Source organism: Elephas maximus, chromosome 3, assembly GCF_024166365.1.
Source record: "Elephas maximus indicus isolate mEleMax1 chromosome 3, mEleMax1 primary haplotype, whole genome shotgun sequence".
Classification (NCBI taxonomy): Eukaryota; Metazoa; Chordata; class Mammalia; order Proboscidea; family Elephantidae; genus Elephas; species Elephas maximus.
In genome coordinates, this window is record NC_064821.1 from 29,058,808 (window position 1) to 29,081,313 (window position 22,506).

The 22,506-nt window shown below is 54.5% G+C and overlaps 1 protein-coding gene across 5 annotated transcripts in view; it reads left to right on the top strand.

Annotated features, from left to right (window-relative positions):
• SMARCA4 (SWI/SNF related, matrix associated, actin dependent regulator of chromatin, subfamily a, member 4) overlaps nucleotides 1–22,506 on the top strand; it is a 105,354-nt gene that overhangs the window by 54,584 nt on the left and 28,264 nt on the right. For 3 of the 5 annotated variants that reach the window (XM_049876906.1, XM_049876908.1, XM_049876907.1), the window contains exons 17-29: nucleotides 3,218–3,284; nucleotides 4,574–4,684; nucleotides 7,416–7,658; nucleotides 9,723–9,836; nucleotides 10,561–10,668; nucleotides 11,859–11,945; nucleotides 12,764–12,810; nucleotides 13,792–13,958; nucleotides 16,278–16,441; nucleotides 19,420–19,647; nucleotides 19,900–19,998; nucleotides 20,251–20,328; nucleotides 21,065–21,283. In XM_049876906.1, the coding sequence (XP_049732863.1) occupies nucleotides 3,218–3,284; nucleotides 4,574–4,684; nucleotides 7,416–7,658; nucleotides 9,723–9,836; nucleotides 10,561–10,668; nucleotides 11,859–11,945; nucleotides 12,764–12,810; nucleotides 13,792–13,958; nucleotides 16,278–16,441; nucleotides 19,420–19,647; nucleotides 19,900–19,998; nucleotides 20,251–20,328; nucleotides 21,065–21,283 (1,732 nt within the window). The remainder of the gene's footprint in view (nucleotides 1–3,217; nucleotides 3,285–4,573; nucleotides 4,685–7,415; nucleotides 7,659–9,722; nucleotides 9,837–10,560; nucleotides 10,669–11,858; nucleotides 11,946–12,763; nucleotides 12,811–13,791; nucleotides 13,959–16,277; nucleotides 16,442–19,419; nucleotides 19,648–19,899; nucleotides 19,999–20,250; nucleotides 20,329–21,064; nucleotides 21,284–22,506) is intronic. The other 2 variants (XM_049876909.1, XM_049876910.1) reach the window with 1 other exon arrangement.

The window sequence follows — 22,506 nt, forward strand, 5'->3', positions numbered from 1 at the left end:
CGTATTTTGATGACCTGGATGGTGTTGAGGAGTGCTGGTCAGGTATTTTGTAGGATGTCCCTCAATCTGGGTTTATCTGATGTTTTTCTCACTTAGGCTGTGATCGGGGAGGAAGGGCACAGAGGTGAGGCGCAGTCTAATCACATCCCGTCAAGGGTACATGCTCTGAACACGGCTCATCACTCTTGATGTTGACCTTGCTCACCTGGCTGAAACAGTATGAAGTTACTCTCCCCCCTCCCCCCATCCTGTACTTTTGGGAAAAAGTCACTAAACTCAGCCCATACACAGGGATGAGGAGTCAAGCTCCACCTCCTTGAAGGGGGATCAGCTACATCAATTATTTGGAATTCTTCTGTACTGAAAATTTGTCTCTTCTCCACCGCTTATTAATTTACTCAATCATTTCTTTATACTTTGGGTTGCACTCATGTTGCTTTATTTAATTGGTTGTTCAGGTCCTTCCAGTGTTGGCCACTGGGAGCTCTTTTAGTTAGCTCCCCTGGCCCCTTGATATGTCCCCATCATGGCGGGGTTTTTGAACACGTCCTTACTTTCTACACTAAAAGGTGTTCCAGGCTCATCTTGGATGTTTCCTGCCCCAGCCCTGGAATCAACCATGTCTCAAAGGAGCCTTGGTTTCTTTTATTGGCTAATGGTATTGGAAACCAAGATCTGGGCACTAGGTGTGGTAGTTGCTACTCTAGTATCATGGCTTCTGGGCCTCTTCAGGAGACACAGATGAGAACATATGTATGTATTCTAACCCATGTATGCACACATATCTAAAATTAGTGTAATGTCTGTCATCTGCATCTATGTTAAGCTGTTCTTGTTAGTTGCCATCGAGTCGATTTAAACGACCCCATGTGACTGAGTAGAACTGCCTCATAGAGTTTTCTAGGCTGTAATCCTTATGGGAGCAGATCAAGAGGTCCTTCTCCCTTGGAGCAGCTGGATGGGTTTGAGCCGCCAAACTTTTGGTTGGCAGTTGAGTGCTTAACCGTTGCACCTTCTGTATTAAACTAAACACGAGTTAAGCTGTATTAAGCTAAACACAAGTTAATACTGATATCTCTGACTCTAATCCAGTACCGCGTGGTTCATTCTAAGACTTCCTGCCTTGCTTATCTGTAACCTCCATCTTCAACAGTGAGAATCCTGGCTCCTACCACCCTCCATCCATTTACTTATTCAGTTCCAGAAACCATGGACAGCAGTTTCCAAATTGCTAACCTGTACCTCATGAGAAACTTTAACAACTAGAGTTCAGGGCTGATACATTGTTGCTTTTTTCTGTAGCCTTAGGGTTTCCAGTCAAAACACCATTTCCAAGGTTAGTTAGGTCCACTCCTGTCCCCCCTCCCCTCTTCAGGGAGGGTCTGCTGTAGGGTCATCTTCAGCCTTTTGATATCCAACCCCGCCCCCCCCCCCGCCCCCCACAAGTCTCCAGTCTGTCTCATGGCGTCTCCTGCAGGCCAGAAGAGCTGCCTGTGCCCTAGCGGGCATCTGCAGAGCACAGGCATCTGTGCCCCCGTCCTGCCCTCCTGGGACTTGCTGCTTTCTGCCATGAGCTTTTGTGTCTTGCTTCCTCTGGACCTGTCTCCTCCGCCTCCCTCATGACTCTCTGCTGGCTCTTCTCTCCGGCTCTGATGGCTCCTCCCACACCTCCTCTCTGTGCCTTGACTTTCCCCCATCGCTCCCTACTGGGTATTTCTGAGTCATTACCTCTCGTGGAGCCTTTGGGTATGTGTAAGAGAGACCTGACCTCAGTGACTGAACCAGGGAGGGCTGCTGCTTTATGTAAGGAGCCGCCCACAGCCAGGCCCTTGGCAGGTCCTTCGGCTCCAAGGTGCCATCAGGAACCCAGGCTGTTTTCTGCTCAGTCATCCTTAGTGACTCCTGTCCTCGTGTTTCTTGCCTTGTGGTCGCAAGATGGCTGTGCTCCCTCTCATCTCATCTAGGGTCCCAGGACCATGGACGGGCAAAGGGCTGCAGGCACATATGGCACCTGAGCCTGCAACCCTCTCTCCGGTCCCCCTTAAAGAGCTTTCACCACAGCAAGATGAGGTTATGTCTCATTGGCTAGGACCGCATCCCCCTGGTTGGCCTTGGCTCCAAGAAAGCCTGGAAGTGTGGGTTTAAGGAGGGCACAGCACCGCCCTTCATGGCGCTTCTTGGAGGGAGGAGCTGGGTGAGCCATGAGCAGTTTCTGCCTCTCAGACTTTGGGTCATAGCTTTTCTCCCAGCCTAGACTTTTTGAGTGGGTTCCCAGCCCCACTGAAACTTGATGTATCCCAGTCTGAACCTGTTTCTCCCAAAACCCATCCCCCGTTGTGAACTTGTCTTTATTGTTGCCGTCACCCTCTCCTGAGGCTCCAGTCCCATAGTCTCATGTGACTCGTCCCCTCCTCCTCACCTGCATTCCGCCTGCACCCACATTCTGTTGGTTCTCGTCTCCCCCCACCCTCGTCTTCCGTGTTCACCTGGAGGAGCAGCCTTGAGGCCTCGCTCGCACGTTCCTCCAGTCCTCTGTCTGTCTGTCTCCACCCTCATCCCACTGTGCTCACCCCGTGGAGGTGCAGCCCCAAGGCCTTGCTCCACTCTTCCAGTTCTTCACCCAAGTTCAGCTGGTCTCCCCTGCTCACTGTTGTCTTATGGTCAGGAACCTTCAGTGGCTGCCGTTTTCATTTTGAGGAAACAGAACCTTTGGTGTCTCCTGTGTCTAGGTCTCTACAGCAGCGTTGTTCACTGAAATGAGGCCCTGGGTGTCTGTATTCTCTGAGCAGCAGGTCCACAGCTTATCGAGTATTCTCAAAGGAGCCTGTGACTCCAAGATGGCGATGGGGACTGGTCTCAAAAGTACCTTCACGGGGTCTGACACTCTCCAACTGGCCAGCTCCTGCCTGCTCAATCCATGTTCCTTCTCATCCTAGAAGCACTGTCTCCCGACCTTCTGCCACATCTTTGTGTTCTGACTCCCACCTGCTGCTTCCCTTTCTTCTCTGCTCACCCAAATCCCACAGGCCCTCTGACACAGGGCTCCCAAGGTCAGTGTCCTCACTGACCCCCTTCCTGCACTTTGTCGCCATGGAGACGGCTGCTTCCTCTGCCAGCTCTGAGAGCTGCGACTGCAGCGCCATCGCCGGTGCTGGTTTTAATGACACGCTGTTGGGAAGTGAATGGAACTTGACTGTCCCATCTTTGTTTCCACCAGAACGCTGTCAAACTGGGCATACGAATTCGACAAGTGGGCCCCCTCCGTGGTGAAGGTGTCCTACAAGGTAGGTCACAGCCTGAGGGCATGCTTCTATTCATTGACTGCAGGTGGAAGAGTGGAGGAGCGAACAGTGAAGAAGACAGGGAAGTTATCCTGCATTCATAACAGGAGCCTGTGTGGGTGTCTTCTTTTAAAAGCACAGGACCGTATGACTAATGCAAGTTTGTAATCACTTACTTGATTTATTTGGGAGTGAATGTTTATTTTTAAAATTAAGTCGTGGACTCAGTTTCATGGAATATGCTAACACTAATGCTTTCCCAATATGCTGACATTAATGTTTCCCTGGAAGCCTTCATTATTGAGGTGTGAGCTTTACTTCAGACGTGTTCATGTGCGGTGGCTTAATGAGCGTGTACCATGAGCTGCTGTGTGACGGGCTGGCTTCAGGGCCTCGGGAAAACTGGGGTGATGCGGGCCCCGTGCCAGGCCTGCTCCAAGTGCCACACCCAGATCAGAGCCACCCTGTGAAGTGGGGACTGTCACTGTTTCTGTCTTGCCCGCAAAGGGGCTGAGGCACAGAGGCTGAGTGACATCCAAGCTCATGCAGCTACTGCATGGCAGAGCCCGGGTTTGGAACCCGGCCACTGGGCCCCCAGGTCCAGGCTGCTCATGCTGCACTGTGACACGCTTCAGCCTGGTGACAGGGCAAAGAGTGTCCAGGCAGAGGGAACAGCATGTGCAGGGCCCGGAGAGGAGGGAGAACTTGGCGAGTTTGAGGAGCCAAAAGTAGTCAGGCTGCAAGAATGTAAGTGACCAAACAAAACTCAGTCTGTCTGGACTGTGAGCCCGGAGCAGACAGACCCCGGCATCCAGTCCTGGGTTAGGCATTTGGACTTGGGGAGAGGTGACAGAGGAGCCGGGAGGAGGCTGGAGCTGCTCTCAGCTGGTGGGTGTGAGGCCTGCACTCAGATGGGAGCACAGTGGGGACATCAGGAAAAGGCCCCAGTTTCTAGCATGGAGCCTGAGATGAGACCTGGAAAGAGGAGAACTGACTGGGTAGCCAGCTGGTCGGACACAGGAGTGGGCTGGTGCAGGTAGCATAGCTTCCCAAGGCCCACACTCCCCTTCTCCCATCCCTGTGTCTAAGGTGCCTGCAGGCTTCCCCTCCCTGCAGCAGGCACTCTCCCCTTCGGGGTCTGTGCTTTCCACGCCAGCTTTGGGAGGACAAGCCTCCTCCACACCCCCGTCTCCAGGCAGTTGGAGGGGTGCTGTGCCCGGGCCTTCCCTGGTTGCTCCTGGCTGCCCCTGCGCTGGGAGACTGAGGCTGGGTGTGTCTTCTCTCCCTCACAGGGCTCACCAGCAGCAAGACGTGCTTTTGTCCCTCAGCTCCGAAGTGGCAAGTTCAATGTCTTGCTGACGACATACGAATACATCATCAAAGATAAGCACATCCTCGCCAAGGTAGCGTGTCCTGTGCTGTCAGGGCCGTGTTGCCAGCTGGCACGCGATTGTTGTTGACTTTGTTTTTGTTGTTGATTTGTGACTTAGGAGAACCTGTGTGTGACAGAGTAGAACTGTGCTCCATAGGGCTTTCTTGGCTGTAATCTTTGTGGAAGCAGATCGCCAGGCCTGTTTCTTCTATGGTGCCAGTGGGTGGGTTCGAACCACCAGCCTTTTGGTTACCAGCCAAGTGTAAGCCTTTTGCACTACCCAGGGACCTTACTGGCCCATGACTGTGATGCATGTGTCACACTGCCTGTCTTCTCCAAGGCCCCTTTCAAGTGGACCTCTCAATGATGCATCTGCACGTGTGTGAAAGCACAGCTGTGGTTTGCCTGTGCGTGGCCTCCCACCCCTGTCAAGGGCACCTGTGTGTCCAGGCTGACCTTGGCTCTGCCTCTCCATTTGTCTCCAGGCTGGCCCTTGGTTGGCAGGGCTGGGGGGCCGGGGGGCCAGGCCTGTCTCCACCTGTCTCTAGTGGCCTTGGCCTTCCCTCCCTGAGGCTGTGCTTCTACTACCACAGATCACGGAAAGCAAGCCCATGAGGTTTGCCATTCAGCATTTGGGGGAGCTTGAGCACTCAGGGTCTGAGCACCCTGGGTTCTGCATGGTCCGCTGGCTTTGGGCCGCTGGGTTGGAGCATCCTCTGGGGCCATATGGTCCTGGAAAACTTCTAGGTGATGTCATTGTGAAGGCGGCTCCAGACTTTAGTTGGGCCACCAAAGAGCTGCTGAGAATACGGCATGACCCAGAGCCCCGCGATAAGACAGACACGGTCTGTGCTTACAAAAAGCCTATAGCTTGGCTTGGGAGGGGTGGAGGTGGAGGATGATGCCCTTGCAGCCTCTAGCCACCCAGCAGAAGGGATGCTGAACGGTCGTTTCTGACCCAGGGATGGAGGAGATGTTGCAGCACCTTTCAGTGCGTGTTCGTGATGTTGGGTGTGCTCCGTTGGACGTTTTCTCTGTGTCCTGGAGCGTCTGGGGAGGGACTGTTAGTCTCGTCCTATAGATGAGGAGGGAAGGAGTCCTGGTGGCACAGTGGTTAAGAACTATGACTGCTAACCAGGAGGTCGGTAGTTTGAATCCACCAGATGCTGCTTGGAAACTCTATGGGGCAGCTCTCCTCTGTCCTATAGGGTCACTGTGAGTCAAAATTGACTTGATGGCAATGGGTTTTTTTTTTTTTTTTGTATAGATGAGGGAAGGAGCCCTGGGGGTGCAATGGTTAAGTGGTTGGCTGCTAACTGAAAGGCCAGCTGCTCTGAGGGAGAAAGATGTGGCAGCCTGCTCCCATAAAGATTACAGCCTTGAAAACCCTGTAGGGCAGTTCTGCTCTGTCCTACAGGATTGCTACTAGTCAGAACCGACTCACGGGCAATATGTAGTAGATGAGGAAACAGGCAGGCTCACCCTGAGACCTGTACTGTGGGCCCCTCTTCGTGTGTCAGCCCTTCTGTCTCGGTGCACAAGCAGGCGTGTCCCCAGCCCACGCACAGAGGCTCTGCTTGGCTCCTGCTCATCTGGCAGCTGCTTCGGTTACTGTAGTGCTGTGTGACAGGGCCTTCCTTATGGCAGATGGCTGCCATGCCCCTCTCCAGTCAGCCCTGCTCTCCCAGACGCTGTGCATAGACAGCCACCAACCTCAGTGTCCCAGGAGGATGTGTTGTCGCCATAGCAGGGAGATGGCAGCTGAAGCTCTGAGCCATTGTGAGGCTTGTTGTGGCCACAGGGAAACTTAAACCAGATTTAAGCCCAGGGCTCCTGTGCGCAGAGCTCATGCTCACAGAGTTAGCGTGGAGCCCCTGCCCACCGGACACATGGCCACTGACAGGCTCTAGGGAGGGACTGGGGAGTGAGAGGGTATGGCCTGCCCTACAAGCTCCCGCTCTGACCTCTGTGTGCCGGTTATCTGCCTTTACAAGTGCCTACTACCAAACCAAGCCCCTGAAACCCACCCTCAAAGGGAGTCTAGTCAGTATGGTGCGTTGTTTGGGATTTCCTCTGCCGTATATTAGCGTGGAGTCACTGGGTGGTGCAGATGGTGAAGGCTTAGCTGCCTTTTGGTTGGCAGTTCACATCCATCCAGAGGCACCTCGGAAGAAAGGTCTGGCAATCTACTTCCCAAAAATCACAGCCGTTAAAAGCCCTGTAGTGCACAGTTCTCTGACACACATGAGATCACCATGAGTAGGAATCAGCTTGACAGCAGTTGGTTTGGTACTGGTATATACTAAAAAGGAAAAACCCAAACTAAACCTGTTGCCATCGAGTCAATTCTGACTCAGCAAGCCTAGAGGACAGAGTAGAACTGCCTCATAGGGTTTCCAAGGAGCAGCTGATGGATTCAAACTTCCGACCTTTTGGTTTGCGGCTATAGCTCTTAGCCACAGTGTCAAACCGAAATACTTTTCTGCAACTGCTTTATTCACTTAACAGGATGTCACAGCCAGGTTTCCAAGGCATTATATCTGTATTTACTCCATTCTTTACGTGCTGAGCCAGCTGTGGGTTGGTGGACATGCCCATGTTCTCCACCTCGACATAGTTTTCCCTTGGAGCTTTTTTGGCTAATCGTTGGCGGTGCCTCTCTATCTCAAGTGTAGAACTGGCGTCTCTAAGGGAGTCTCCCTCAGAGTTGGCGGGAGCCCCGCTGCTCCTCCTCCCTTGACGTGTCTGCTGTGGGCCTGCAGATCCGTTGGAAGTACATGATCGTCGACGAAGGCCACCGCATGAAGAATCACCACTGCAAGCTGACCCAGGTCCTCAACACGCACTACGTGGCCCCCCGCCGCCTGCTGCTAACGGGCACACCCCTGCAGAACAAGCTTCCTGAGCTCTGGGCGCTGCTCAACTTCCTGCTGCCCACCATCTTCAAGAGCTGTAGCACCTTCGAGCAGTGGTTCAACGCGCCCTTTGCCATGACCGGAGAGAAGGTGCCTGTGTGATGGCCGGCCACATGGTGGTGGGGGGCGGGAAGTGGCAGCCATGGTCATTTGCCCTGGGAATCCCTGTGGACCATCAGTAGAGGAAGCTGTGCCCACGTTGACAGCTCTGGGCTCAGCTGGCTTCCCTTGGTCAGTAGGTGTTGAGTGCCCACCATACTCAGGCAAGGATACACTAGATGCCAAGGATACGGTGGCAAGAGTAGACAGATCCACAGCCCCTGGAGAAAGGGACCCCCGGACCCAGAGGCTGGAAGGGCTCCAGAGGGAAAGGGCAGGAGTCATGATGGCGGACGCCTGGGGACACGGGAGCTTCCCTGACCAGGTGCTCCAGGGACACTGAGGCGCAAGAGTGTAGGGAGCAGCTGGGGGTCGAGCAGCCTGTTAGCCCCCCAAGAGAGTCCAGGGCTCACCCTAAGGGCAGCGGGAAGCTTGGGAAGTTTACTGGAAGGAAGCAGCATGGCCAGATTTTCTTTTCTTTTTTTAATTAAAATACTTTATTGTGTTTTCAGTGAGAGTTTACACTGCAAATTAGATTCCGTGTAACAGTTTGTTCAGTGGCATTGGTCACATATTTTATGGTGTGTCAACTTTCTCATTATTTCCGTTCTGGTTATTCTGTTTCCAGTAATCCAATTTCCCTGCCCCCTTGCCTTCTCATCTTTGCTTTTGAGTAAATGTTGATCATTTACTCTCATATAGATGATTTTTTTTTGAAGGAGCGTAGTATTTACGAATGATATTGTTTATTTTATGAAACAGTCTGTTGTTTAGCTAGAAGAGGATCTCATGGAAATTTTGGTTCAAGGTTTAAAGAGTATTTCAGGGCCATAGTCTCAGGGAATCCTCCAATCTCAACCAGTCCAGTAAGTGTGGACTTTTTAAGAATTTGAGTTCTGGTCCACATTTTGCTCCCATTCTATCAGAATCCACCTCTTATGTTCCTGGTCAGAACAGTATTGTTTTGCTTTTAAAGAGCACTTTGGCCTGTGTGTCTTGATGCCTGTATAGCTGTGGATGCCACCATCAGTCTGAAAACCAAATGGCCCAACGGCTGTCAGGGGCCAGGCTCAACACCTTGATGAAATGCCACACGTGGGCTCCAGGTGCTGAGCCTCATACCATGAGGGTTCAGGGGTGTTTTGTGTAGGAGGGTAATCAGCTAGATAGGGCCTGGTGACAGGGTGTAGCAGGTTACCAAGCAGCACCCACTGCTACACAGCAGCCGGGCTGCATGGGCTGCTGGGAACCAGCTCCCTGTCCACTAGTGCCCACATCGCAGGCCTCCTCAGGTCCAAGACAATGTCCTGGGTACAGAGAGGCCTCTGCCACATCATCCGCCAGGTCCCCACCTTCTAAGCCAACTTTTGCCAGAGTCTCGCCCTGTTTTTAGACTTCAGGACCCCAATCCCAAGAGCTGGGAGCAGATGCTACAGTTGTGTTTCTTTTATTGCTGAGCCAGGGCTCTACCAAGAGGTTACCAGAAGCCAGAGGAGAAAAGCTCAGGCACGATCTTCTTCTCTCATTTCTTTAAACTTTCTACGCAGACTAGCAGGCACCCTGGGAAATAGTATTTCTTTTACTCATTGCCCCCAGGCTGAAGTGAGAAACAGTCTAGGCATCCCTGGGGACAGAGCCCTCAGTGAGACTCATCTGGTTTAAACTAAACGCTTGTGAAAAGGTCCCTAGAGTGCTGTCTTAGTTTAGTGGATGCGGTGGCCAGTTCATAGACCTGCCGTTTCCTTTACTGTGGGAACGCAGACCAGCATGTGTGTGTCTTTTTGGTAAGGCATATGGACGTGACACTCTGTGACCTTCAGTCCCATGTCCCAGCAGTTCCATTTGAGGGTCCCACGGCCTTGTAGTTTTTCAAAGGAAGAGGGTGCTCTCCCATGCCCCATAAAGCAGTCTAAGAATGCAGCACAGAGCACACAGTGGCACCCAGCTATCTTGTGCACCCTCCCCAGGCCTGGCGGGGCTGGCCCCCACCTCCCAGTGAGCCCCCGCCTCCCCTCCATTGAAAGTAACGTTTGCGTATCTGGTGGGGAATGGCAGGTGGACCTGAATGAGGAGGAGACCATTCTGATCATCCGTCGTCTCCACAAAGTGCTGCGGCCCTTCCTGCTCCGACGGCTCAAGAAGGAAGTTGAGGCCCAGTTGCCTGAAAAGGTAATGTGGGCATTTTGAGCAGAAGAGGACTCAGTGCAGTGTTGTGCCAAGTGCCTTCCCTGGGTGGGTGCAGCCAGGTGACTCTCCGGTGGTCCAGGCCCTTGGTCTCACCTCGGCACTCTGGAGTTGATCCAGCTAATAAGTGGTGATTCACACCCAGCTGGTTTATAAAGTGAGGGCAGGTTTATTGGGTTAGAGGGCAAAGGACCACTTCCTGTCAGGTGGCCCCAAGTCTGAGTGGGTTCTGCCCGACTCTGTCAGGAGGGACTTGGAGACCCTGGGCTCAGTGTTAGTCCCACTTCCAACACGACAGCTTTGGGTTCTCGCAGCCTACTGCAGCCCAGCTCAGGGGCCCAGTCCCCACAGTGGCTGGCAGGCCCCCTCTCCACTTATCTGGGCGGGGTCTGGGTTTCTGGCCACAGCTGCCCCTCTAGTCATCCTTTCCCTCTATTTCCTGACCAGTCACAGAGAGGCCTTCAGAAGGTGGCCCAGCTGCCCTGTCTGACCCAGGAGCTCCCTCCATGTCTCTGCCCTGAGGAGCCTGTCACAGCCCATCTCCTCTTGTCCCTCGGTTGTGGGGGCTCCTTGCCATCCCCGTGCACCCCCATCAGGGCACACACCCCAGGGCCAGGATGCCTCACATAAGGCTGGTGCCCATGGCAGCCCCTTGGGGCTGGGCTGCAGGCGGCCTTGGCCCTGTGAGCAGTGTCCGTCCCCTCTGCAGGTGGAGTACGTCATCAAGTGCGACATGTCTGCGCTGCAGCGCGTGCTATACCGGCACATGCAGGCCAAGGGCGTGCTCCTGACGGACGGCTCCGAGAAGGACAAGAAGGTGGGCGTCCAGCAGGTTCTCTTGCCTTCTTGGCAGTTATTCTGGTCGAGGCATGATCTGGTTGTGACCCTATGCACTCATTGCCATTGAGTTGATTCCAACTCATAGCGACCCTGTAGGACAGAGTGAAACTACCCCTTAGGGTTTTCAAGGCTGTAATCTTTACAAAAATACTGCTACAGAGCAGCTGGTGGTTTGAACATCCAACCCTTTGGTTAGCAGTCAAGTGCTTAACCACTGCGCCACCAGGGCTCCTCGTTGTGACCCCAAGGACATTGTGATAGCCGTGATTGACAGCGTATCTGGGTCGGCAGGGCCGGTCGGTGTGGCTGATGACCCATTGGGAACATACTTGGTCTCCCAAGACCCTTCCACTGAGCTGCTGTCTCGTAGCCTCTTGCTTATAAAATGCCGGTTCTTCGGGTGGCAGTGTACGTGGGGCCTAGTGGCAGCTGCGCCAGGGTTAAAATGTTCTAATGAGCCCACCTTCCCAGCTGGGAACAAGCTGCCTCAACAGCTGTGGCCTCTGAGCCCCTTCACCCTGTTATTTAGTTTGGAGGGGTGTTTTCAGTAGAGAGGAGTCAGGGACAGTTGGGCTGCTGTCTTTTGGGACCACTGTGAGGGTTCCAGTCCCCTTCACCAGAACCGAAAGTGTTCTCCTCCTGGGAATCCGGGTCCCTGGATTCTGCCCGCACTCCCTCCTCTAGAAGTTTAGGCTGGGCCCTCTGTTACCTGAAGGATTACAGCAGCATGTTTCCTGGTTTACTTCCAGACCACAGCACCCACCCACCCCAGGCTTTCCTTCACCCTGTAGTCAGAGGACCTTCCTCAGTCCTCACGACTTCTTTGGCAGAAATCCTCCAGCAACTCCCCACGCTGCCTGGTACACAGCTGGTGTCGCTGCGATTGTGACCTGGCCTCAGCTCCTCTCCAGCCTTGTTTCTGTCCTGCTGCCCCCGCCCCCAGCCGCCCTTCGGACTCCAGGCGGACCCTACATCCCCAGGGCCCCAGGGCGTGCTCCAGGCCTCAGAGCCTCACACCAGCCATCTCCTCTCACCCGATGGCTCGGCCACAGCAGCTGCCCCTCCCTGGGGCTCCCCTGGGACCTTTCTCCACACCTGTCCCTGTGCCACCCCTACTGCACACCACGGGCAAGCCCTGATTGGGGACCCTCTCTTCTGCCTCCCCAGGGCAAAGGGGGCACTAAGACCCTGATGAACACCATCATGCAGCTGAGGAAGATCTGCAACCACCCCTACATGTTCCAGCACATCGAGGTGAGGCTCTGAGGCGCGTCGCAGGGCAGCAGCAGCAACAGCCGCCGGGAACTCCTTGACAGCCGTTCCGGCCAAGCGCCTCCTCTCCGTGCTCTGGGCAGCTCAGAGAGGCCTCTTGCCTGAGCTCCCAGGCTGAGCTAGGTTGCTTCTCCCTGGTTACCTTTTTTAAAATGATCTCTTAATATTTTGGATAGGTAATACCTATACATCTGTCTTTTTGGTGATGTTCTCCTTGCAAAGGCATATTGTAAAGAAGCCCAACAGTATAGGAAGAGAAAGAGGCAGTAGAACGAAAGCCCCTGGCAGGGACCCCAGCCTCAGAGACAACCACATCAGCCTACAGAGACTCAGTTTCCCCACGTGCTGGGGTTGTGCTGCATTTACTCCTTGGCGTGCTTGCTTTTTCCACTCAGTGACGTGGGGTGTCCTGAGCTGGTGCACCGAGAATAACCTGCTTTTCCGGGAAGTCTCAGGGCCACAAAAGGGGCTTCTTGCTCCTGAAAAGGACACAATCGTCCTTGCTTCTTGGCATAAGCTGGCAGGGTGTTGCACAGCCCCTGGTGCCCATCCCCAGGAGCCCCTGTGGTCCCACCCAGCTCCGAGGACTGCCATTCACATACTTGGGTGGTTGGGACTGCTACGTCGTGACTCCCCTCACTGGGGGGCACGAGAACAGAGCTGTGTTGGCGTGGAAATGCTGCGATCAGTGTCCGTGTCTGGCACGAGGGCTGTGTCCTTTCAGCAACAGGCATGGAGCAGTGTGGTACCGGGTGGCCCGATTCTGCCCCAGCACTGACCCATCTCTTGTTCCATTGCAGGAGTCCTTTTCTGAGCACTTGGGGTTTACCGGCGGCATCGTCCAAGGGTGAGACGTTTCCCACCTGGATGTTGGCGGGGGAGGGTCCACGTGGTGGTGCTTCTCACCTGCTTGGCTGGCTTTGTTGCTATTATTACGTTTGTCTGATTTTGTGGACGCTGCAGAAATGTAGAAAATGCAGAAGAACCCAAAGAAGAGAATAAAAATTGCCCGATGAAAGTCACCACCACTAACCTCAAGAGGCAGGATTCCAGGCCTCTCTGCTGCCTGTGGGCCCTGTGGCCCTGATAGCTTTCTCAGCCACACTGAGCCTAAATGTTGACCTAGAGATGCTCTGTGGACGGTGTACTAACTGCCTTGCCATGAGGTGTTTCCTATGGCGTTATTTTATAAAGAGCCCAGACTTCTTTAAGCCCCTGGTGTTGAGGGGATGCTGTCTGTAGATTTTCACCCTTGCAAACAGCTTTGCTGAAAGCATTCTTCTCACTAAAGCCATCATATCTCCCTAGGGTATTAGATCATTTCCAAGTTCAGAGGTACAGAAAAAGCAAAGGTTCTTTAGAGGTGTGCTTTTTAACACTGATTGCATAATGGAGTCCCAGAGACCTGGGCTCAAGTCACCAGCTGGGCTGCTCAGTGGCCCTGCCTCAGTTTCCACATCTTGAACAGAGGTTGTTGGAGTGTGAGCCTTTGCCCCTGGAGGGTCTGTAATGAGAAAGGGGACAGGCTCGGCCTTCCCAAGTAGCCCTGTTCACACCCGCTGTCCCGGCATAATTACTAACAGCACCTCCTTCATTTTCACAAGTACCCTGGGTTGAACAGTCATTACGTGGCCACCGTAGTGGTGTGCTATTGACTGAAGGTGGCCTGAGTTTCTTTTAGTTGCGTCAGAACGGCTTTGCGAAGCTTTGGGTGGGAATCTGCTCAGAAGGCCCGCTCAGTCCATCTGGAGACGAGGCTCCTCCTCTGCCTGCCCGGAAGGCACTGCTTTAACTTTAACGCTCTGTGTGCTCTCCCCTCACTCGCCAGGTTGGACCTGTACCGAGCCTCGGGTAAATTTGAGCTTCTCGATAGAATTCTTCCCAAACTCCGAGCAACCAACCATAAAGTGCTGCTGTTCTGTCAAATGACCTCCCTCATGACCATCATGGAAGATTATTTTGCGTATCGCGGCTTCAAATACCTCAGGCTCGATGGTGAGTGTGACTGAGCGGGAGCTTGGTAGAGGGGCCTTGTCCACTGGCGCCGGAGTGTCCTGCTGGTGAGCCTCCCTCTCGAGGCAGGGCGAGGCCCATGGACCCTGGTGCCACAGGAGAAGTGGACATGGCAGCATGCTGAGTGTCGCAGGCTCCCGGGGCTGGGAGGAAGGGAGGGTCCTGGAGGTATCATGGCTGGAACAGCAGCTCATGACCTGAGAGAGTGGCCAGGCTAGAACTGAAACCCAGATCATGTGGGCATAAGGAAGCCATTTCATATAATTGAAATCCTGAGATGGTGCCTGCTTCAAGCGCAGCTGGATCCAAGAGCACAGGTGATGTTGGAGGTGCTGTTGGCTCCACTTTATCTTGGCCCTCTTCTCAGGTATCCCGTCCATCTGCTCAGTGTCCCCAGCAAAGAGGCCACCAGTCTTTCCAGCTGAGGTCCCGGAACTGGCTGTCAGTAGGTGACTGTGAGTCACATGTCCGTTGCTGGGCCAGTCACAGCAGCCAGGTGGCTGGTCAGGCCTGGAGCTGGGGTTAGGTTTGGCTGTGCCTGCACTGTGGGCATTGAGAGCCCTATGAGCAGGACTGGAAGCAGACGCTGCAGGGCAAGAGCAGCGCAGCCCCAGAGAGGCCCTCAGGTCCAGCCCCCATGCTCTGTGCTCCCTCGGGGGACGAGTCATTGTGTGTCCCCTTCTCCCCCAGCAGGCGGGGGCCCCAGGAAGGAAGGGGCTGTGTGTGAGATGCCGACTGCGTTTTAAAACTGAGCATCACAGGGGCATCATAACTCACCCAGAAGGGCTGGGGGAGGTCCCCCATCCTCTGTCTTTGGGAGGGAATGGACAGTGCTTCTAGAAAAGTGAGCTTGGGAACTGCTGGGTAAACAAGGGTAAGCACGGCTGTGTTTTCCTACCCGATCTCAGAGCCTTTGTGTAGACTCTCGTGCAAGGTGCACCTTCACGAGGACGCCCAGCCCAGGGCCCACTGGTCCCTGTTTTTTCTGCCTCTTGTGGAACTGTGACTTCACAGACCACGTACCTATGGTTGCTGGCCTGATCCGTCTGTCTTTGCCAGCTCCACCCCCCACCCCAGACATGGCCTTCCTTTGGTCTGTTCTCACAACTCTGTCCAGTGCCACCTTGACAACACATGAACCTGGTCGTGTGTCCCTCCCCACAGGGCATCCCCACAATTTTGGGACTGAAAGCCCAGAGCCCACCAAGGCCACCTGGCCTGGCTCTCATCCCGCACCCCTGCCTCGGGCTCCAGCCACTCCAGCTGCCTCTCTCGTCCTCGAGGGGCCGGGCCTCCGTGTGTGCTGTTCTCTCTGTCTCTCACTGTTCCCTGCCCTGGAGGAGAGTTAGCACCTGAGGAGATGTGTTCCCGCCTACCTCAGCTGTCGTCTGCCTGCACGGCCTATCCTCATCTGCCACACAGATAGGAAGTCTGCTGAGAGGATGGACGGAGGGTGGGAGCTCAGTGAGACGTTGTGAGCGTGGGTGGATGAGGGTGAAGGCCGGCTCCTGGGCTCGCGGCAGAGCTGGCTGGGGAGGTGGACAGGTGGGGAGGGGTAGGCGATGACTGATCAGCTCTCAGGGCGAGTATAGGCGAGTGGCAGGAAGTGTTTAATTTTCATTTGATCACTAAAAATAACCCCTGAATTTGCCAAGGGTACCCTTGGTCTGAGCTGACAGCAGCCCAGATGCTCAGATACCCCTTTGACAAGAATCCCTGAGAGCCTCCCCACCCGCTTGCTGCCTGCTCAGGGTTTCTAGGGGAGAGATGTGTCCCCGTCTATAAAGCACCTGTGCACTTGCCTGTGGACAGCTCTCTGTGAGCCGAGGAATGCCCCCCCCCCACCGCCCCACAGCTTGTTCCCACAGCTATTTGGCCACCTGTTTGGGGAAGCGCTGTGTTCAGCAGCCTTAGCCGCTGTGTCTCCGGCTGGCCCTGTGGAACAGAGCTGGGCAGAATAAGGGAGGCGTTTCCAGGAGTCTGGTGGCAACAACAGCAGTAGTGGCGGCTGCAGTTTCCTGGGCGTGTGTTGTATGCCAGATGCCCTCCGGCCCCAGCGCCCTGCCTCATAGCCTCATAGTGTGACAGTGGTGTGGCCTGCCAGGGCCCAGTGTACCATAAGCCTGAGTCACGTGCTAGCCACAGCACAGGACCACGTGCCAGCAAGTGTGAAGGCGTAGGCGCTGATTCCCACGGCAGCTGATGCACTGTCCCCGCTCTCCAGAGCAGGTTCTTTTCTGTGTCTCCTGGCTGCCACCCCTGAGGTCACCCTGCTGATACCTTTCTCCTTGTGCCGGTCAGGAACCACAAAAGCGGAGGACCGGGGCATGCTGCTGAAAACCTTCAATGAGCCCGGCTCCGAGTACTTCATCTTCTTGCTCAGCACCCGTGCCGGGGGGCTCGGGCTGAACCTCCAGTCGGCAGACACTGTGATCATTTTCGACAGTGACTGGAATCCCCACCAGGTAAAAGCAGGCTAGCGGCCTTGGGGAGGGGCCTCCTTGACGTTCTGCTCTACCCTGGAGCCAGTGAGAGCAGCTGGAGTCTCCAGTCAATCTTGCGGGAGAATCCTGGTGCACATTTATACCACTGTGCGAAGAAAGTGGAAAATGCCCCTAACCCAGCAGGTGCTGACAGCCACCATGTGTGTGGGGCAAGTCCTTCCAGACCTGGTCTGTGTGCACACACGAGGGTGGACAGTATGTGTCTTGTTTCCTGCCTGTTTGTGCTGCTTAGAAATAACACTCAGGCCTCCACGTTGGTCAGTATAGGGGTACAGTATTCTTAAACTCATTTGTGTGCCATTAATAGGTTTGTTGTTGTTACGTACCATGGAGTCAATTCCGACTCATAGGCACCCTATAGGGCAGAGTAGAACTTCCCCCATAGGGCTTCTAAGCCTGTAATCTTTACAGAAGCGGACGGCCAGGTCTTTTCTCCCGTGGAGCCACTGGAGGGTTTGAACCACCAGACTTTTGGTGTTAACAGCAGAGTGCTTAACCTTTGTGCCACCAGGGCTCCTCATTAATAGCTGTAACAGTTTTTAACTGAGCACGTAACATTTCATTATGTTTTGCTATAGAAAGAACATGGTCTTGCTTTTTTGATTCAGGTAACAGCATAGCTAAAGCAGGGGCCCCCCAAACCTGCTGTTTTCAGAACGTCTGCCTGCACATCCACACAGCAGTGCTGTTTCCCCGCCAGCACAGCATGGCCCACTGCTTGCTTTCTCTATGGGCCGTCTGTGCTGATCAGCTCTCCGTGCCAGTGTGCGTAAATCTACCCCAGTCATGGAGTCAGCTGCAAGCTGTCCCCTAACACAGATGTCCCAGACTTACTTAATCAGACCCCAGTCAACATACATCTGGGTCTTCAGCTTGGCAGCATTTCCCACTGTGCCTCAGGGAGCCTTCGTGCACCTCCTTGGCACACTTGAATAAGGACCCCCAACCAGTCTCCTGACAAGTGTCCTTTTAAATCTTTTTTAAAATTTATTTATTGTGGTGAAAATATACACACCAAAACCTTTGCCAGCACGACGACTTTGACATTGACAATTCAGTGATGTTGATTGCATTTTTCATTTCGTGCCACCATTCTCACGTTCCTTTCCCAAATCATTTCATCACCATTAACGTTAACTCAAGCCAAAAAACCCGAATCCTGAGAGTGTTGACGTGTTGTGGGGTTGTTAACCAACGTTGTAAAACAATATGTGTATTGTCCAATGAGAAACCTTCATCTAAAGTACAATTAAAAACAAAAACAGTCAAATCCATTGCTGTCTATTCCGACTTATAATGACCGTATGGGACAGAGTAGAACTGCCCCATAGAATTTCCAAGGCAGTGATCTTTAGGGAAGCAGACTGCCACATCTGTCTCCTGCAGAGCCGCTGGTGGGTTTGAACCCATGACCCTTCTGGTTAGCAGCTGAACGTTTAACCTCTGCATCACTGGGGCTCCTTAACACCTCCCAAACATTCCCTGTTTTCCCCCCTCCCACCCCTGGTAACTGTTTATAATCTTTGGTTTCCATATTTCATGTGAGAGCGTACAGTATTTGTCCTTTGGAGACTGATTTCGCTCAGCATGTTTTCAAGGTTCATCCATGTTGTGGCACGTGTCAGGACTTCCTTTCTATTTATGGCTGAGTAGTATTCCTGTGTATATACCGCATTGTGTTCACGCACTCCTCTGCTGGTGGATGTTTCGGTTGCTTCCACTTTTCGGCTGTAGTGAATAGTGCTGTAGTGCACGCTGCTGGACAGCCTCTGCGTCCCTGCCTTCACTTCTTCTGAGTATATGCCTGGGATTGGGATTGCTGGGTTGTGTGGTAGTTCTGTGTTACACTTTGTGAAGCCTTTAACTCTTGCGGGGGGCCTCCTGGAGGCTGCCCCAGGTTCCACACTCCCTGCGGTGTCAGCCTGCCCTTCCCCACCACCCAGCTGGCACCAGTGTCTGCTGGGGGAATGACTGGGGGACTGCTTAGTGTCTGGCAATCAGTCGGGGGGCTCATTCCCATTAGGTCCCCTCACTAGCAGTGGACAGGGCAGAGGCCCCTGTGGAGCCATCTCCTTGCTCTGCTCCTGGACTCGGGTGGGTGATGAGCCAGGGGGCTGTCCCCCACCCTTGGCTCACTGCCAGTAGGGGGCACGTCATCACATACCTGTCCTGCCAGGAAGCGTGCACTGGCAGAGTTTGAGCCTAGGGGTGGGCGCAGGCACTCCTGTACCCACCAGGGGTTGCCTTTGTCCCCCTTCTGGATGTGGATCTCGAGTTTAAGATCTTTGCTGGTGCCTAGCCTGTCCATGCAGCTTTTGGGCCCCTAGATGGGATGTCGTGGTTACCTCTTGGTCCTGTGCTGCGGGGGGTGGTAAAAGTAGGCCTCGTAGCCATGGCCCCCGTGTTGAGAGCTCACTCTGCACGAGGCACTGGACTGAAGAGCTAAAGCCCAGGCCCTCATTTAATTAGCACAGTGGTCAAGAGAGTTGCCCATGTCACCAGAGTGAGTCCCAAGGCTCAGAGGCTGCACAGCAAGCGAGTGGCAGGGCCCATTACCAAACTTGGCATCCCCTCGATGCCACCTCACTTTAGCCAAGACCTGTAAACAGTACCCTCGTCTGTGACAAGGCCCTGTGCAGTGGTGACAAGCACTACTGTGAAAATGGCCCCCCGGGTCGCCCTGAAATGCTGCACTTTCTTCCCAAGTATCTGTCAAGTCTCAGTAAGATAGAGAGAGGCACCCCATGGACAAACAGAGGTGGGGGCTCCAGGTCCTGTCCTAAAATTACAGCCTAGTCCTTGAATGTCACTCAGCTTCTGGGTGGGGCGGGCACACGAGAACGAGAAGGCCCCTGCGTCTCTCAGCAGCGTTGAGGTCGACTTCCTCCTTAAAACTCTAAAGGCACTAACTTGGAACTGACAGCCATGTCGTCCCCCAGGACCTGCAGGCGCAGGACCGAGCCCACCGCATCGGGCAGCAGAACGAGGTACGCGTGCTCCGCCTCTGCACAGTCAACAGTGTGGAGGAGAAGATTCTGGCCGCTGCCAAGTACAAGCTCAATGTCGATCAGAAGGTGATCCAGGCTGGCATGTTCGACCAGAAGTCCTCCAGCCACGAGCGGCGCGCCTTCCTGCAGGCCATCCTTGAGCACGAGGAGCAGGATGAGGTGAGGGCAGCCCCGGCCCCACCGCCCCCTCCCCAGCGTGAGTGGTGGACGCATGAGCGGCTTTCATTTTTGTTTTTTTACCTTTTTGCACTCTTATTTTTTTTGCATCCCTTTGGAGTAAAGGGAGTGTGGGCTGAAAGGAAAGAGGATGAGTACTTGCTTTTTCTTTGAAGTGGTTTTTTTTTTCTAAACTGCTGGTGAAAGATGCCGGATTGACAGCCCTGGAGACTGAAGTCCTCTATTTATCCACAGAGCAGACACTGCAGCACGGGCAGCGGCAGTGCCAGCTTCGCCCACACTGCCCCTCCGCCAGCGGGCGTCAACCCCGACTTGGAGGAGCCACCTCTAAAGGTGAGAGGGGTAGTTCAGTCTCCATGCCCATTCAATCCTCGGCTTCTCGGCTGAGACGGCCAGCAAGGGGCCTGGTCCCACGGAGCGTGCGTGTGCGTGTGCGTGTGTGCCTCTCGCTGCGAGTGGTCCCCTCCACCGCAGCCGGACTGGGACCGCAGACTCATTTCCCACGGACGCCGCCGCTCGCCTCCGAGCACGGCCGCCACCCGCCCCGGCTCTCCACAGTCAAATTAAACATTTGATGTCTTGTAGGAAGAAGACGAAGTCCCCGATGACGAAACCGTCAACCAAATGATTGCCCGGCACGAAGAGGAGTTTGACCTGTTCATGGTAAGTGTCGCTGGGGGCTGCAGGCCGCATCTCGCTGCACACCTTGACCTGTGCTCAGTGTCCCACTGTGGACGGGGCTTTGAGGCATCGTGTGCCCACCCTGCTCATGTCAAAAACAGTCTGCGGGCAGGGAGAGGACCTGAGCAGCTCTCGGCGTGGCCCCATTGTGCCTCCTAACTGAAACACCCTTCTTCCTGGACTTTCTAAAGCATGTTGTAGGGGGGGTGGGACCCACACACCCCTGTTTCATTTGTGTGACCCTCTCGCCGGCTGGTCCTGCCGACTGCCCATCCTCCCACATCTGTTTTTTGGCAGAACCTCAAGGGCTCCCTTTCAGAGGGAATTAACCCTGTCCAAGGCCAAGGGGCTGCAGAGAGCCTCAGTCACACACACCCCCTGCCCCTGAGCTGGATGCATATGACAGCATGAAATTGAGGTGGAGGGCTGCCACGCCTTGGCACTCTTCTCCGCTGGGTCGGTGGCCCCTTTTCTGTGCCCTTCACATCTTTCCCACTTGGCCTCTGAAGCAGAGCTCTGCCCTAGCCCAGGTCTGAACGCAGCTGCTGTCTAACTGGTGTTGCAGCATGGGCCCTGTGGGTGGAGAAATAGCCCCTCATGGGCCTTTGATGTCCCTCCACCAGGGCACAGGGCACACCCATGCTCCCATGCACACCCTGGCTCTCCCCTGTGCTAACGCCTCTCTCCCTCTGTCCTCGTCTGCCCCGCGTACACCCAGCGCATGGACCTCGACCGCAGGCGTGAGGAGGCCCGCAACCCAAAGCGGAAGCCACGCCTGATGGAGGAGGACGAGCTCCCCTCGTGGATCATCAAGGACGACGCTGAGGTGGAGCGGCTGACCTGCGAGGAGGAGGAGGAGAAGATGTTCGGCCGTGGCTCCCGCCACCGCAAGGAGGTGGACTACAGCGACTCGCTGACTGAGAAGCAGTGGCTCAAGGTACATGCTGGAGAGGGCTGGAGCCTCCCCACCCGGCGGTGGCTGGCTCGGACCAGGGAGGGTGCCACAGCTGTGACTCACTCAGGGCCTTATTCCAAAGCGTGATCGGTTCTCATTAGTGGCAGCGAGCCTTCTGACGGGGGTCAGGGTTATTCCACTCCTTCTGACGCTAGGTCTGTACTCAGGAGTTGCTCATCCCATCCCTCAGGCAGCTCAGAGCCTGCTGGTGGGTGCAGTTGGTCTTTCGAGTATGAGGGTTAGCCTTTTATGAGGTTAAAAAAAAATGTTGCAGGTCTCAACACGTTGCTGTCGGTAGGAAAAGGACTGTGATAACTGATTTTTAGTTGAGTCTGCTTGTTAGGGGGTTGGGAGTACTGACTTAGTTATGGTCAGGCAGCCTGCTGGGAGAGAGGGCTTCTGCCCCACCTGGGGGAGAGAAGAAGGAGGAGCCCTTGCAGGAGGGCACGCGGGGCTGCCAGTTGTTGAGATGCCATGGACACCTGTTTTTAGCAGGCACAGCAGTAGCAGCCGCCGCCTCAGACAGCTGAGGCAGAGCTGTGGACTCCTCAAGTGACCCGTCTGACTCGGCCTCCTTTCTTCCTCCCAACCCTGCCGAGAGTGCCCTGTCTCGGTCTTCGTTCCGGGGAAGCGTGTTTGGCCAGCAGATGCTTCTCATGGGCCTGTGCAGGTGTCCAGTGCTGCCATTAGCACTGGATGACAGGGACACGCCAGACCCTTCCCCGCCTCGGGGCTATGCGTGCAGAGGGGAGGATTGAGAATCCCACCCTGGAGGAAGCAATGGGCTTGTGTGTGGTGATGGGAAATTTGCGATTGTGGGAGGTGGTTGCACAGCATGATGAATGCCGTTGATGTCACTGAATCACACACCTGAAAAACGTTGAATTGGCAACTGTGTTACATATATTTTTACAACAATGAAAAATAAAATAAATTTTACTATTTTAGTAAAAGTAAGAAAATTCAACCCTGATGTTGTTTCATACGTCCTGAAGCAACACATCCCAGGAGATGGGTGGTAGCTTTCAGCCACATCCAGGAATGAGCCAGCCCAGACCCACTGGGCGCACACCCAGGGGTTCCCCTCAGTTAGCTGCAGGCTCCTAGGCCTGCGTGACCGGGAGGCCCAGGTTCCCTCCGGGAAACTCAGAACACTCGACTTGTAAACTCACCCCACCGAGCTGTATACAGAAAGCACGACAGGG